The following is a 12,505-nucleotide window of genomic DNA, read 5'->3' on the forward strand; positions in this document are numbered from 1 at the left end:
ACTCAGTCTTGGTTCAAAAAGACTGAGGGAGATTGTTCGACGAGAGGAGGAATTAATACGTTTGATTGGGACGGAGAGTCAATAGGAAACGTGTATGACGCATGGTAGGAGGAGTGTTTGTGTATGTAAAATGAAAAGGCTAAGTACGTGTAAGGGTCATATCTTGATACTGTAATGCTGTCGGGTAAGCTTGACACTTGCGAGACCTCAGCGGTTTTGACTCGACTGAAACATGCTGCAAGTCATTATAATCACTCGATTGTATGCCATGTATCAGCGATCCAGAAAAATCCTGATATTCCTCATTGTCACCTTCCTGGCTGTCAACATTTTTGACAGGGTGGTCACCGTAATGGTAACGATGCAAGTCTCAGGGGGTGAGCTCAACTGTGAATGAAAATAAATGTGCATGGGGCTCATTGATGAATACCAGAGGAATTCATTCTCTCTGGCGCTTATCTGTGCGAGGTTGACTATCCAGAAGATATCCCACTTCTTATGTCTGCTACTTGGATACTCAGCACCGCGTGGGAGGTCCTCACACTATGTCTCGCAATCTGGATTGCGGTAAAACACTTCCGTGAAATGCGACAACATTCGGAAGGAGGGATTTTCGAGGACTGTTTCATGGTGTTGATGAAAACTCACGTGGTTTACTTTGCGAGGTGAGCTCATGCTGTGATTGTTGTTGCTTTTTACCACTGAAGTGTCGGACATGGTAGTTTTGTTGCTGTTTCTTGCTTCGAGCTCATTGCTGATTTCACTCCAATATTATTAACGGTATGTCGATCTTTCACTTGCCTATGCACGCTACCACAATTTATCATTTCTATAGTCCAATTCCATGGGCGCTCAGATCGTTGTGGGTTTTATTCAGATCTCGCAGGTCGTACAGGTGTTTGTGCTGGGACCGCGCCTGATTCTTGGTCTTCGAGAATACCGTGCTAAGCTGGCTGCCGATGCCGACGAACCGATTGTCATGACCTCAATCGCTTTCCAGGAGCGTGTGCATATATCGACTGGTAGTGGTGTGTGATACTTGGCGAAGTTAACGGCTGCCTCGTACTCTAAAAGGGCGGGGGATTTTGCTTTTATTTATTCCCACTTTCGCGATGGTGTTTATTTGCTAGATTTCAAGGAGACATGCACAGTTTATTTAGTTAAGTGAATTGCTATACGTACTGACAATATTCCAATCAATATGCTGGTTATTTTTACTGGCCCTAGCTGCCCACACACACTTGCACCAACTACTGGTCCTCAAATGGGTGTGCGAGAGCCAAGTTGAGTGACAGTGCACCGCTTCAGCTTCTTAGCGATTTGTCCTTGAGTCATCTTCTTGCTTCATTCAACGTCCCACCCTTGTCCTCTCACCTGACTCACGCCAACCGACTTACAGAAGATTAGCTGTGTTTAGGATTGTTGCTGAAGTACTACTGAGGGATACATGCATCCTATTAAACATTCTGATACGAAGGCCACGAGTGAATCCGAATGCTCCTGCTCATTTCTGCAGCTGAGAACCAGCGCTGGAGTCGGGGGAATTAGAAGGAATCTAGGGTATGAGTATGCCACACCAAACATAACACGGCTCGTTGATGTGACGCACCCAGGAACGGACATGAAGGCACCAGCACAAGCGATCGTGCAGGAGTCGAGCATCTGTTGATTGATTTCAGGTGGTGGACGTGATAGCGAGTTCGAGACAAGGAAGAGCCAGTCTCTCGATGTATACCTGTGGAAAACCGCGAGCTTCCACGTATCCTATAATGACAACTTTTTGGGCGCTCTTGTGCAGTTCTAGTGGTAAGCGGAAAAGAGCAGCCACATGCTGCACAGCCGCTGCACGAAGTCATTATTCTAACCCTACTCTCGTACCTCATTTTGGGGTAGAATTCCAATGTTCCAATCTTCGACTTACAACCTTCAGCCTCAACACTCACCAGTGCCCACTAACACCACCAATTCAGTCGTTCGCAACCGCTCCAATCACTTTCAAAGTCTATCTATAGCACCGACCACCCTGGTGGCCTGTTTGTGCTAGTCATACTCCGGCCGATTGTTCTGCTTAGAGCACCTGTCAATATTTTATCACTTCTACATGCCTGAATTCTTCTTCACAGTAGTAGCCCCTCCCATGCACATGTGTATTCTTACAATTTCCAATACAACATATTTCAAAGATCATGCACGTGGAACATTCCCTTCTCCGATGCTCTCATTTCTCCCAGAGCACCGTACACCACAATTTGGAATGGCACTCTCGCACATTCCAAGTTCGATATCCTCAATCGAAGCCTCAATGCCGATGCCATTTTGAAGACTTCTTGGTCGCATCCACGTAAACGCTTGCCAAGTTGTGCTACGTCCTGGAGGTGATCTCTACCACCAGCTAGCTTCATCGAGAGATTCACCTCTCACTGTCTCGAACCGCCATCACATCATGATCCACAACCCGACATCAAGCAGCAGATGCTCGACTCCTGCACTATCGCTGGTGCTGATGCCTGAATGTCCCATTCCTGGGTGCATCGCTGTCACCATTCTGAACCACGTCGGCTATTTTATGTTTGGTGTGCGATTTACAGATGCTCAACTGAGCCCCCTGGACTGCTTCGAACTCCCCTGACTCCACAGAGGCGCTGGGTCTCAGTTAAAGAATCATGGTCTTCATATCACAATGCTTGAAAGGATACATGAATCCCCCAGTAGTGCTTCAGCAACGAAACGACCCTAATCATATTTATATTCATATCCGTATTTCCACCTCGTTGAACAAACGTGAAAGGCAAGCTCGTCCACAAGCATTAATCAACTCCAGCCTCAAGCCTCATCAAGTATCCCTCACGTCATCAAGCTACACATGCACGAACGTGCTTCGCGCACCTTGTAATCACCTTGAATGGATCATCATCTGTAAGCCAGCCGGTGTGATTCAGGTGAGAGTGGGACATTGAATGAGGCGAGCAAACGGATCGAGAATGGATTGCTGAGGAACTGAGGCAGTGCGCTGTCAGTCGACTTTACTCTCGCGCGCGCTGCCGAAGCAATCATGTGAATGATTGTCATCGCACAGAGAAAAGGACGAATGGTTGGTGCAAGTGTGGGTGGGTAGCTAGTACCAGTATATTGAGGATATTGATTCAAACGTCGTCCGCACGTATAGCAAATCGCTTGATTGAATGATACAACGAAAACTTTGTATGTATCCTTGAAATCGGGCGACCGAAAAACTTCGATTAATACCTTCATGAAAGTGGGAATAAATATCCTGCTCCTTGCAGCACCAGACGACTGTCAACTTCACCAAGTATCACACACCACTGCCAGTCGATATGTGCACACGCTCCTGGAAAGCGATTGAGGTCATAAAAGTCGCTGCGTCGGCATCGGCAACGAGCTTGGCGTGGTATTCTCGAACGCCAAGGATCAGGCGCGGTCCTAGCACACATATCTGCACGACCTCGAGAATCTGAAGAACCCCAGGCATAATAGAGTAAGCGTCCAGGGAATTCTCCTATAGAAACGATAAATTATGGTAGCGTGCTTAGGCAAGTGGAAGATTGACATACCTGTGAGGATATTGGAGTAAACTCAACGACGAGCGTGAAGCAAGAAACAGCAACAAAGCTACCACATCCGATCCTTCAGTGGAAAAACAGGAAGCATAATCACTCGGAGCTTACCTCGCAAAGTGAACTACGTGACTTTTTATCAACACCGTGAAACAGTCCCTTACAATCCCTCCTGCCGAATATTGTCGCAGTTCACGGAAGTGTTGTACTGCGATCCAGACTGCGAGACACAGCGCGACGACCTCCCACGCGGTGCTGAGTATCCAAGTAGCAGAGACAAGAAGTACGATATCTTCCGCATAGTCACTCTCGCACAGATAAGTGCCGGAGAGAATGAATTCCTCTGGTATTCATCAATGAGCCCCATGCACGATTATTTTCATCCACAGTTGAGCTCACCCCCTGAAGACTGCATCGTCGTCATTACGATGGTAACTCCGTTAAGAATGCTGACAGCCAGGAAGGTGACAATGAGAATTATCAGGATTTTTCTGGATTGCTGATACATGGCATACAATCGAGTGATTATGATGACTTGCAGCATGTTTCAGTCAAGTCAAAACCGCTGAGGTCTCGCAAGTGTCAAGCTTACCCGACAGCATTGCATATGCCACATCAACTGTCCAATTCCATACCATGTACGAAATTAAGCCTGACGAATGCAGTGAGCGACCAGCCTCGGGTAGCGTACATTCCAAAAAGACTCACATCTGTGGCAGTATAGCACGACAGTCATTAGTGAACCAATAAATTATCAAAGAATCACACCCACTCCTACAGCACACTACGGTTAATTGGAGAGAATGGCAGTGATATGTGCAGAAGACTCACTGTATCTGACAGCAAGATGGTCGGAACACTCGCTGAATGCCATTGGTCAGACGAAGCAAAGACAACGAATCTACTGAGACATACCCAACATACACATGCTGATTATGAGAGATAGACGATTAGCACGACACCGATTGTGTAGCCCTCCGAACATACGTAGCAGATAAGATTCCAAGGTAGCGCGCCTAAAATACTTTCAAGTCAGCACAACATGGCAACCGTGACAAATAAGGTACGTGCACAGAGATACAGAACTGTCATGAAGGACCAGCGTTGTCTCTGGAATCAAACATATTTTCGTGTGTTTCTCTGACACCAGACTCTACTCACCCAGATCAGTTGCACCTATAAAACCATTGTCAGCCAGATGGCTGATCTGGTCGTAGCATCGACATACCTCTTGTCCAAGTGTGAGTGCTGAAAGTACTTGTAAGAAATCAGCAGTCCTTGGATATCATCATGCTCACCCCAATCATATGTCATTCCAACGAAGGCGGCAACTGCAAGGCAGCAGTAGAGGTTAGATTGAAATACTGGCAGCATCAAATCCGACTACTCTCTACGAACCTGCAAAATAGCTAAAAGTACGTTGTGCATTGATGGTCGGCCACCAAGCGGGATCATCTAAGACTATAGTCATATTGGTAGAGAATTGGGTGCGGATAAGAAGCAAACTTGGTAGATTAGTATGACAATAACATTCGCACTATATAGTGCGAAATGAGATCAATGGGTGATATCTGTGCAATCCACGTAGATGAGGCAGTTGTATGGTAATCAGGCTGTCGTACCATAAGGATGCTAGTACTTGTGCAAAATCTTCCATTTGCAATGTGGATATGAAAGTCGTAACGTTCACTCCGTTTGATGCCGAGTTTTTGTATTCCTTATATAGTCAGCTCGGGACCATGCCTATCGGAGTGCCAACTCTTCGCAAGCAGGCGAGTATGAGATTGTGAGGTACGACCACTTGTTAATAAATGAGGACAACCCGAAGAAAGGCAAGCTTGGGCTACACACCTTTTACACATGCACTAGCGAAAAGCTTAGTACTAGTTGTTAGCAAACAATACTGAGGCGCTGACACGGGGCACGATAGTATCGCTTAGTAGCTAAGCGCTAATCACCGGATCCAGAGTGACTCACATGTGTGCGAGAAGTCAAAAAGTCAGTGGAACGTATTGCATCAAAGGTGCAAGATAATGACCATAGCGCTGGTGATGCCTATCATGATGTACGATTAATCAGTCATAGCACCAAAAATTCTTCTTGCGAAGACGTGAAATGAAGCACAGGTTGTCATAGCAGTGATGAAAGAACCGTCAATAAGAGAGAAAACTGTGAGGGCGCAGCAACACAGCATGGATAACGATAAGTATGTAGAAGGGTAACTTGCAAACTTGCAAACTTTACCTTGCTTATCTGAGTTTCAGATCAGTGTCAGGTAAAATTGCAAAGGCCCTGAAATATTCACAATTATTTGTATTGGCAGGGAATCATTCGAAGCTGCTAGACTTAGACCCGGCCAGACACACCTGGCTCTCCATGATGGCGCTGCCTTGGTGGTCGGTGAAGAGGTGAATTTAGAGACAGGACTTCCCATGCGTCTAGCATGAACGAAATCTTGAGTACAGGGTATATCGCAACCTATTGAGCACCTTTTCTCTCAGCACCGACGCCTCTTAGTTGTCCTCGGAATGCCAGCCAAGGAGGTTTATGGAGGTCCGAGAAGAAATTACATGTACTGATAGACACGTTCACTCAGGCACGCACTCACTGCAAAGAGCTGAGCAAGTCGATGACTGCTCTGAATGTCGTCCACGGACCTGGTGGTTGTTGCAAAGTAAGACAAATATAAACCGTAAGATAAAGGTCGAGGGGCTTATCTCCTATGAGTGGTACGGGATGCATGACTCTAGGAGTGTGCCGGTGACAAGACTTATGTATTGAATATTCGCGTGAACCACGGAGAGACGAAGTTCCTGTGAAATATTTACGAGCAGTTAGTAATATATCAGGCTTGCAGCCAGGTTGCAGATGGATGCTAAGCTCTTTCCATATTTTATTTGATAGAAAGAAAGGCGCAAGGGAACAGGGCGAGTGCAATGGCGATCAGGAACTGTCGGAAGGGCATCGAATATTAAAGTACAACTGAGTGGGAACTGGCCGGTGAATGCATGCGACCATTTTGTCGCTGTATAGGTGCACTATGATGATTGAAGTTGACCATGTCCTATTGCATTCTAGTAGGCAGATAAAAACAAATATTGAAGTGTTCGATCCTGGAGGAGTAGCTAACGTCGGAGTTCGAATTCATATGTTAGGCGTAGGCTATAGCCCTTATTCGTGCCCCAATCAACTCGTTATCGACTGGCTCTCGAACGAGTTATGCTTGAAATCCACTTCGTGATTGGTGACTGTCATCTCTAGAACCTAGATTACAAACAATGAGGACGCACTGGGAGGAAAGAAGGCACAGGCATCGCCATTACACCCGCAGGAAGCCTTCAAATCATAAAAAATGCTCATGCAATGAAACAACGATGATGATATTCTCGGTGAGCACTGGCCAGCTGAGTATCAACTGTTGGCACGCCATCAAAGTCAGAGATAAAAAATTAACGGTCAACTCAGGCTGCCCAATGCACACCTCAGGACTCAAGCTTACTACCGTCTGTTTTCCACGATCAACGAGGCGTGTATCCAATAAATTCTTTAAAAGTGAAAGTAGGTGATGATGTCATCATGCGCCCCGGTCTGGGTTCATCCAGCTGGAGTTGTTTGATGGTATAGAGATATTTCGAGTCAAGGGTATGTGTAGAGACCTGAGGCCGCGACTGACCTCCATCAGTCATTTTTCAATTTTGACGTTTTGAGAAGGAACGCCGGGACACGAAGTGTGACATAACCTGCATCTATGCAGCAACGAATGATATGATGTATAACCTACGCTTCGGTACAGGGTAAAGGATCTCAGAGACACCAGGAAAGGATGAAAGCACAGCCCCTTCGAAGATATTTGAATGACGAGCCTTTTTAATAATTGATTACAGAATATGCCTCTTACAAAAAGCGAAGTATCTGTACCGTCGCGACACATCACGGTACTACGATCCAACCTGTGCCGCATCCAACGGCACCACTCAGCAAGAAGCTTCTCCACCGTAGCATCAATCGCCTGAGGAGTAGTCGTCGATGCCCAGCGATTCACGTTCCTATCAACCAAGAACTTCTCAAAGTTCCACTACGAGTGGGAAGTTGCGTTAGCTGCATGCACATCGACGATCCGACCCCACATAACGAACCTTGATTTTGGTGAGGCCCATAAGGCCAGGCTTCCTTTTCTTGAGCCATTGGTAAACAGGGCTCGTGTTGTCGCCGTTTACGTCAGACTTCTTCATAAGAGGAAAGTTTACGCCGTGATTGAGCTCGCCAATGGCGGCGTCGCCACCAGGCTCTTGTCCGCCAAACTATTGGACAGTATTGAGCTCTGTATCGTAGTGAAACGGTGCCTGGAGCAATGCAGACATACTTGATTGCATGGGAAGCCAAGAGTGACGAAGTCGCGTTCCTTGTACTTGTCGTACAACGCTTGAGGCCTGAAGGCCTAAGCGTCCTTTGTCAGTTGCGTATCAACGTCAAGAACCATCATAGACTGCACCTTTGTATTGAGAAGTGAAGCCACTGAAGATTCCGAAGAGTGAATCCCTTGTAGGTCTGCCATAGTACGGTTACCGACTCACCACTTCGATGCAACATCGACAATCAAGACAACCTTCCCTTTGAGCTATTCAAAGTCATATGCTTTCCCGCTAGGCAGCTCCGTTTTCAAATTATAAAAAGCATTTCCAGAGGAAGAAGACATCGTTCGTCATGAAAGTGAAGGTAGTAGTTGGAGACGTGAGGATGCATTGGTGACGCACCGTCAGAATGGCTGAAACGACCAGCAAGTTCCATTGAGTGTGCTGTGGTAATAATATTCTAGAGATCTGATGTTGGAATATCCCTGACTTCCTAAGTCAGGTTCTGTAGTACTCAATTGGCCCTTTCTCTGCAAACGATCTTGCATCAGATTCCCACGATTCCGCTGACGCTTGAGTTCTCACGGTTGGAGAACTCGAAAGTTTCGTTCGTCCGTCCGTCCTACCCATGGCCCTCCGGGCATAACTCCTGCACAACGGGTGCCATCTACTCAGGTGCAAGTAGAACGGGCCGACCCTGGCCTGACGAAAGCATCTGTCTGGACAACAACCGTTGGCATCAGTGAGCCAAAAATTTCGAACCATCTCACTCAGGCTCATTACAATTTCCAATTGGTTGCATGACCCGATCACTTTACTCAGCCATCGCTTTTACATGTTGTGCCATTCTTATCCCAGTCAATAATGTATCCTACAACCTCAAGAACGTCCCTTCGACGGAACGGGATGCCCTTTCCATTTTGACCATCCGGGTTGTGAAGGGTTCTTTCCTCTTTGCACACATTGGTCGTGGTCTCGTACGTGATCTCAGCGCTCATCATGGTTTTCGTATCTGCAATGATATTGATGGTTATCAGTAGTGTACGGTCAATTTGGAACTGTCCGAAATTCACAGGGTAAATTTACAGTGCGTCCAGAGGCCTTCAAATTCACCACTGTGAATTACCGTAAATTAACATGTCTGTAAATTAACGCTATTTTACAGGTGAATCAGGTCAAATGTACTGTGAATTACAGTGAATTAGGTGAGTTATTCAACTTTCCACTCATCCCAAGCAGAAGGGTCAGGGACGGATGGAGACAAGGTTTTTGCGGCCTTCTTTGTTGGTGCAGAATCCGACTGGTGCACACAAATCAATACCGCTGGATGCCGCAAGCACGAACAAATCTTTCTCCACTGTCCTAAACTCTGAAAGAGCAGCTGGATCATCCAACCAATCTGCACCATTGTCAAATTCTGCTGAGTCCGAGTCTGAGTCCGAGTCCACTGTCCCTGCTTCAGGTGGAGGAGGCATTCGACCAGCAGGAGGCAAATCTTCAGCGGACCGCTTGCCAAGGATAGTGGATTCCATATCATGCCACTTGACGAGAGGTTTGTATGGTGTTTTTAGTTTCTGTGTAGTCAGTATGAGACTGAGAACTTAACACGCGAAAAAATGTTACTCACATTAGAATCAAAGGAATGGTTTTGGGGAGATTTTGAAGATAAAGAGATAGTAACTGTAGCTTATTTCTTGTTTCACAATTCATGGTTGCGAATGTTATGCCCTAGCCCTAGTGCAGATACTTTGCGAGATTCACAGATTCACCACCACGGAGACGCCCATCGGATTGGCAACCTCCAAATTCACCCAAATTTACACCCCCAAAATGCCCTTCGAGATTCACATGCTGATTAACGCTAATTTACAGGTGTAAATTTACGCCTGTAAATTTACACCCCTCTATTTGACCGTACACTAGTTATCAGGATGTTTTCCGGGAACATCCGAATATTGGCAATTTGCTGACCTGTTCATTCGGGACGTCCAGGATGTCCGGGGCAGGCGGACCCGGCATGGATGGTCGGATGACCTGACCTTTCGAGATTTCCGGTTTCTACCGCGGTTACTCCCGAACCACCGCTTTTTGAATGAGCGCCCACTCTTGGTTTTCGCTCAGCTTGTCTCTATTCCGTGTGTTATCAGTCGTCTGTGTGCCCCCCCTGGAATGTGAGTTGAGCATGTCCTGTTTCTCATTTGCGAACTGAAGCTTTTGCAGGCCGTTTGTCACGAAGGCTCCATGCCGTGCGGCTCGAGTGGTCGACGAGCACGACTGCCCACCGCCTTTGATCCCCCATGATATAAATGATTATCCTGTATACTATGATACACTCTATTACCCGCAATATCACACCCATCACTTTGACACCCCCCAAAACTTTTGCTTGTGGCTGTTCAATTCGCTTACCTCCCATCACCATCAGTGCCATGCTTGTTCTGTTGTGTTTCGCGGTTGTGTTGTGTTTGACGGCATCTCGATTGTCGTTGCGCATTCCTTAGCCTCCATATCCGTGTCTTTGCATCAGTTCGAGGCATCCGGATATCGCCACTGTGTGATACTGCACTGGTTATCTCGTGCTCGGAACGTGGCTGTTTCCACCCTTGTGTCAAAGTCAGATGAGTATCCGGCTTGGTTCAGTCAGAGCGAGCAGACTATTGTGAATCGCCTGTCGGGTCTCCTCGGGCCTGTGCTCGCCGATGCTGCCCAGTTGCTTCCCTCTGTGGAAGGGGCCGGAAAAAGGCTGATCATGTTAATGTTATCGTAGGACACTTTGTTCAGGCTCGCGCTGTATTGATTGCTTTGCCTCGCTCGGCCATCGACGAAGCTCTCTCAGATGTTGTCCTTCCTTCTGGCTGCGACCGCCGATTGGTTCCTCTCCTGTCTGCACACTTCGCCCGCGTGTATGGTGATCAGGTCGCTGAGGTGCTGCGGCGCCCCCCACCAGGCTGTTATGCATGTGACAACCTGGATTGTTCGCGTGTTCCATGGTCTGCCCTTTCCATCTAGTGCTGCCGTGGTTCGGTCCAGAACTACGGTCCGAACCTGACCAATGGTCAGGTTCGGCCTTGGTTCGGTCCGTGGTCCATGATTTGGGGCGGACCGGACCTGAGTGAGGTTCGCGGTCCACCATTTGCCCGAACGGTTCTATGTTGGTTCGAACCTTCCCTGAACCGCAAGAAGTTCTGCCACATTGTCGAAGCGTGTTTTGACACTGCCTTCGATGATCCGCCTTGGCCTCACGGATTCTCGACCTTCGATACTTACTTGTTTCCGACAAATGCAGAGGCTCATTGACAAGGTAAGTCATGACATGCACTGTTAAAACTGAACAGTGTGAGCATTGTGCTCGTAATGACCATGTCCTCACCCAGATCCTTATCATACCAACACCCTACGATGCTATTACGATCCTCCACTGGCTGTTTGTCCACCGGCTGTCTGATTTGCTTGCACATAAAATGTGCAAGCCTCAGCAGGTAAGCAATATATTCAACATGGCTCATTCAGACTCATGCGCTGTCAATGCTGACGGTTCTCTCAAGGATGCCAAGGACATCGTCTTCTACCACGATCCTGATGATTCTGTCCCCCTTGACACCACATCATCTGCCCCCCAGCCATCATCATCTACTAATCCTCCTCAAGATGCCTTCTCTATGCTACTGAATACTGGGCGCAAACCAACACCAGTTACAGCTGGTGCTCGATGATCCATTCGGACCTTTAAGCCATCGGCTCGCCTCTGGGATGCTGAGAACATTTATTCAACCTTGACCTCCACCAGCTCAACAAACCGCAAACGTGCATTGTCTAGTGCTACTGAACTTCAACTTCAACCGGCTCACAAAAAGGTTTTTTCATGTCTATTATCAGACGAGGATAGCCTTGATGACGACGACACTGGTCATGACACTGATCCTTTGGAGGACCAGCCCGAAGCCGAACCTGAAGCCGAAGCCGAAAACGAACCTGAGGACGCCATCCAAGCCACTTTGCCAAAGACTGAACGTACTGCTGACATTCACACTGTCTTCACCCGCCATGAAACACACTGGGTATGCAACCCTTGCAAGTATGTAATTAGAACTGTGTGTATTGTGTTCTGCTAATGTTTGGTAGGGACACTGGTGAACCTGAGAGTAAGCATGTATTTCGAGGAGGTATCTCTACACTGCGGACACACATCAGCTGGTATGTTCTTTCAATGTCATCTCTTACTTTTGCTGATATCTATTAGTAAAAAAAACCACTCTCAGTTCTCGTCAAGAACTCACTGCATATCTGTCTTCACCACTAGAGGAAGCCAACAACGTTGTTGCCTGGTGGGGGCTTCATTCTTTACAATTCCCTACGCTAGCACGTATTGCGCGCGATTATTTGCCCATCCAGGGCAGCTCCGTCCCCTCTGAACAGGCTTTCTCAAGTGGAGGGATCACCTCCACCGTGCGACGCAATGCGCTCGCATCATCCATGTTTGGCTCGTTACAGTTGTTAAAGGCGGCGTATAGGAATGGCCATGTTTCCGCGACAGTCGAGGCAGAAGCTGTGTAGTTGGATGTGTAGCTATGAGTACCT

General features: G+C 47.3%; 3 protein-coding genes across 3 annotated transcripts; 1 reads left to right on the top strand and 2 right to left on the bottom strand.

Annotated features, from left to right (window-relative positions):
• The first annotated feature begins 170 nt into the window (after positions 1-170).
• F5891DRAFT_483986 (uncharacterized protein) lies at positions 171-1,154 on the top strand. The gene is made up of 5 exons (XM_041372001.1): positions 171-184; positions 243-377; positions 434-665; positions 723-780; positions 836-1,154. The coding sequence occupies exons 1-5, from the start codon at positions 175-177 to the stop codon at positions 1,034-1,036; spliced, it is 636 nt and encodes a 211-aa protein (XP_041223956.1). The 5' UTR covers positions 171-174; the 3' UTR covers positions 1,037-1,154.
• Positions 1,155-7,386: 6,232 nt separating this feature from the next.
• F5891DRAFT_1044462 (glutathione peroxidase) lies at positions 7,387-8,193 on the bottom strand (the record flags this gene model as incomplete). The annotated part of the gene is made up of 6 exons (XM_041362183.1): positions 7,387-7,487; positions 7,550-7,650; positions 7,712-7,876; positions 7,939-8,013; positions 8,063-8,090; positions 8,150-8,193. Coding segments are annotated over 6 exons (447 nt in total), but the record flags the coding sequence as incomplete, so codon positions are not given.
• A 948-nt stretch (positions 8,194-9,141) lies between these two features.
• F5891DRAFT_1044465 (uncharacterized protein) lies at positions 9,142-9,711 on the bottom strand (the record flags this gene model as incomplete). Its single annotated transcript, XM_041362184.1, has 1 exon — positions 9,142-9,711. A coding segment is annotated over exon 1 (293 nt), but the record flags the coding sequence as incomplete, so codon positions are not given.
• Positions 9,712-12,505: the final 2,794 nt, after the last annotated feature.

Source organism: Suillus fuscotomentosus, assembly GCF_016647785.1.
Source record: "Suillus fuscotomentosus strain FC203 chromosome Unknown F5891scaffold_40, whole genome shotgun sequence".
Lineage (NCBI taxonomy): Eukaryota > Fungi > Basidiomycota > Agaricomycetes > Boletales > Suillaceae > Suillus > Suillus fuscotomentosus.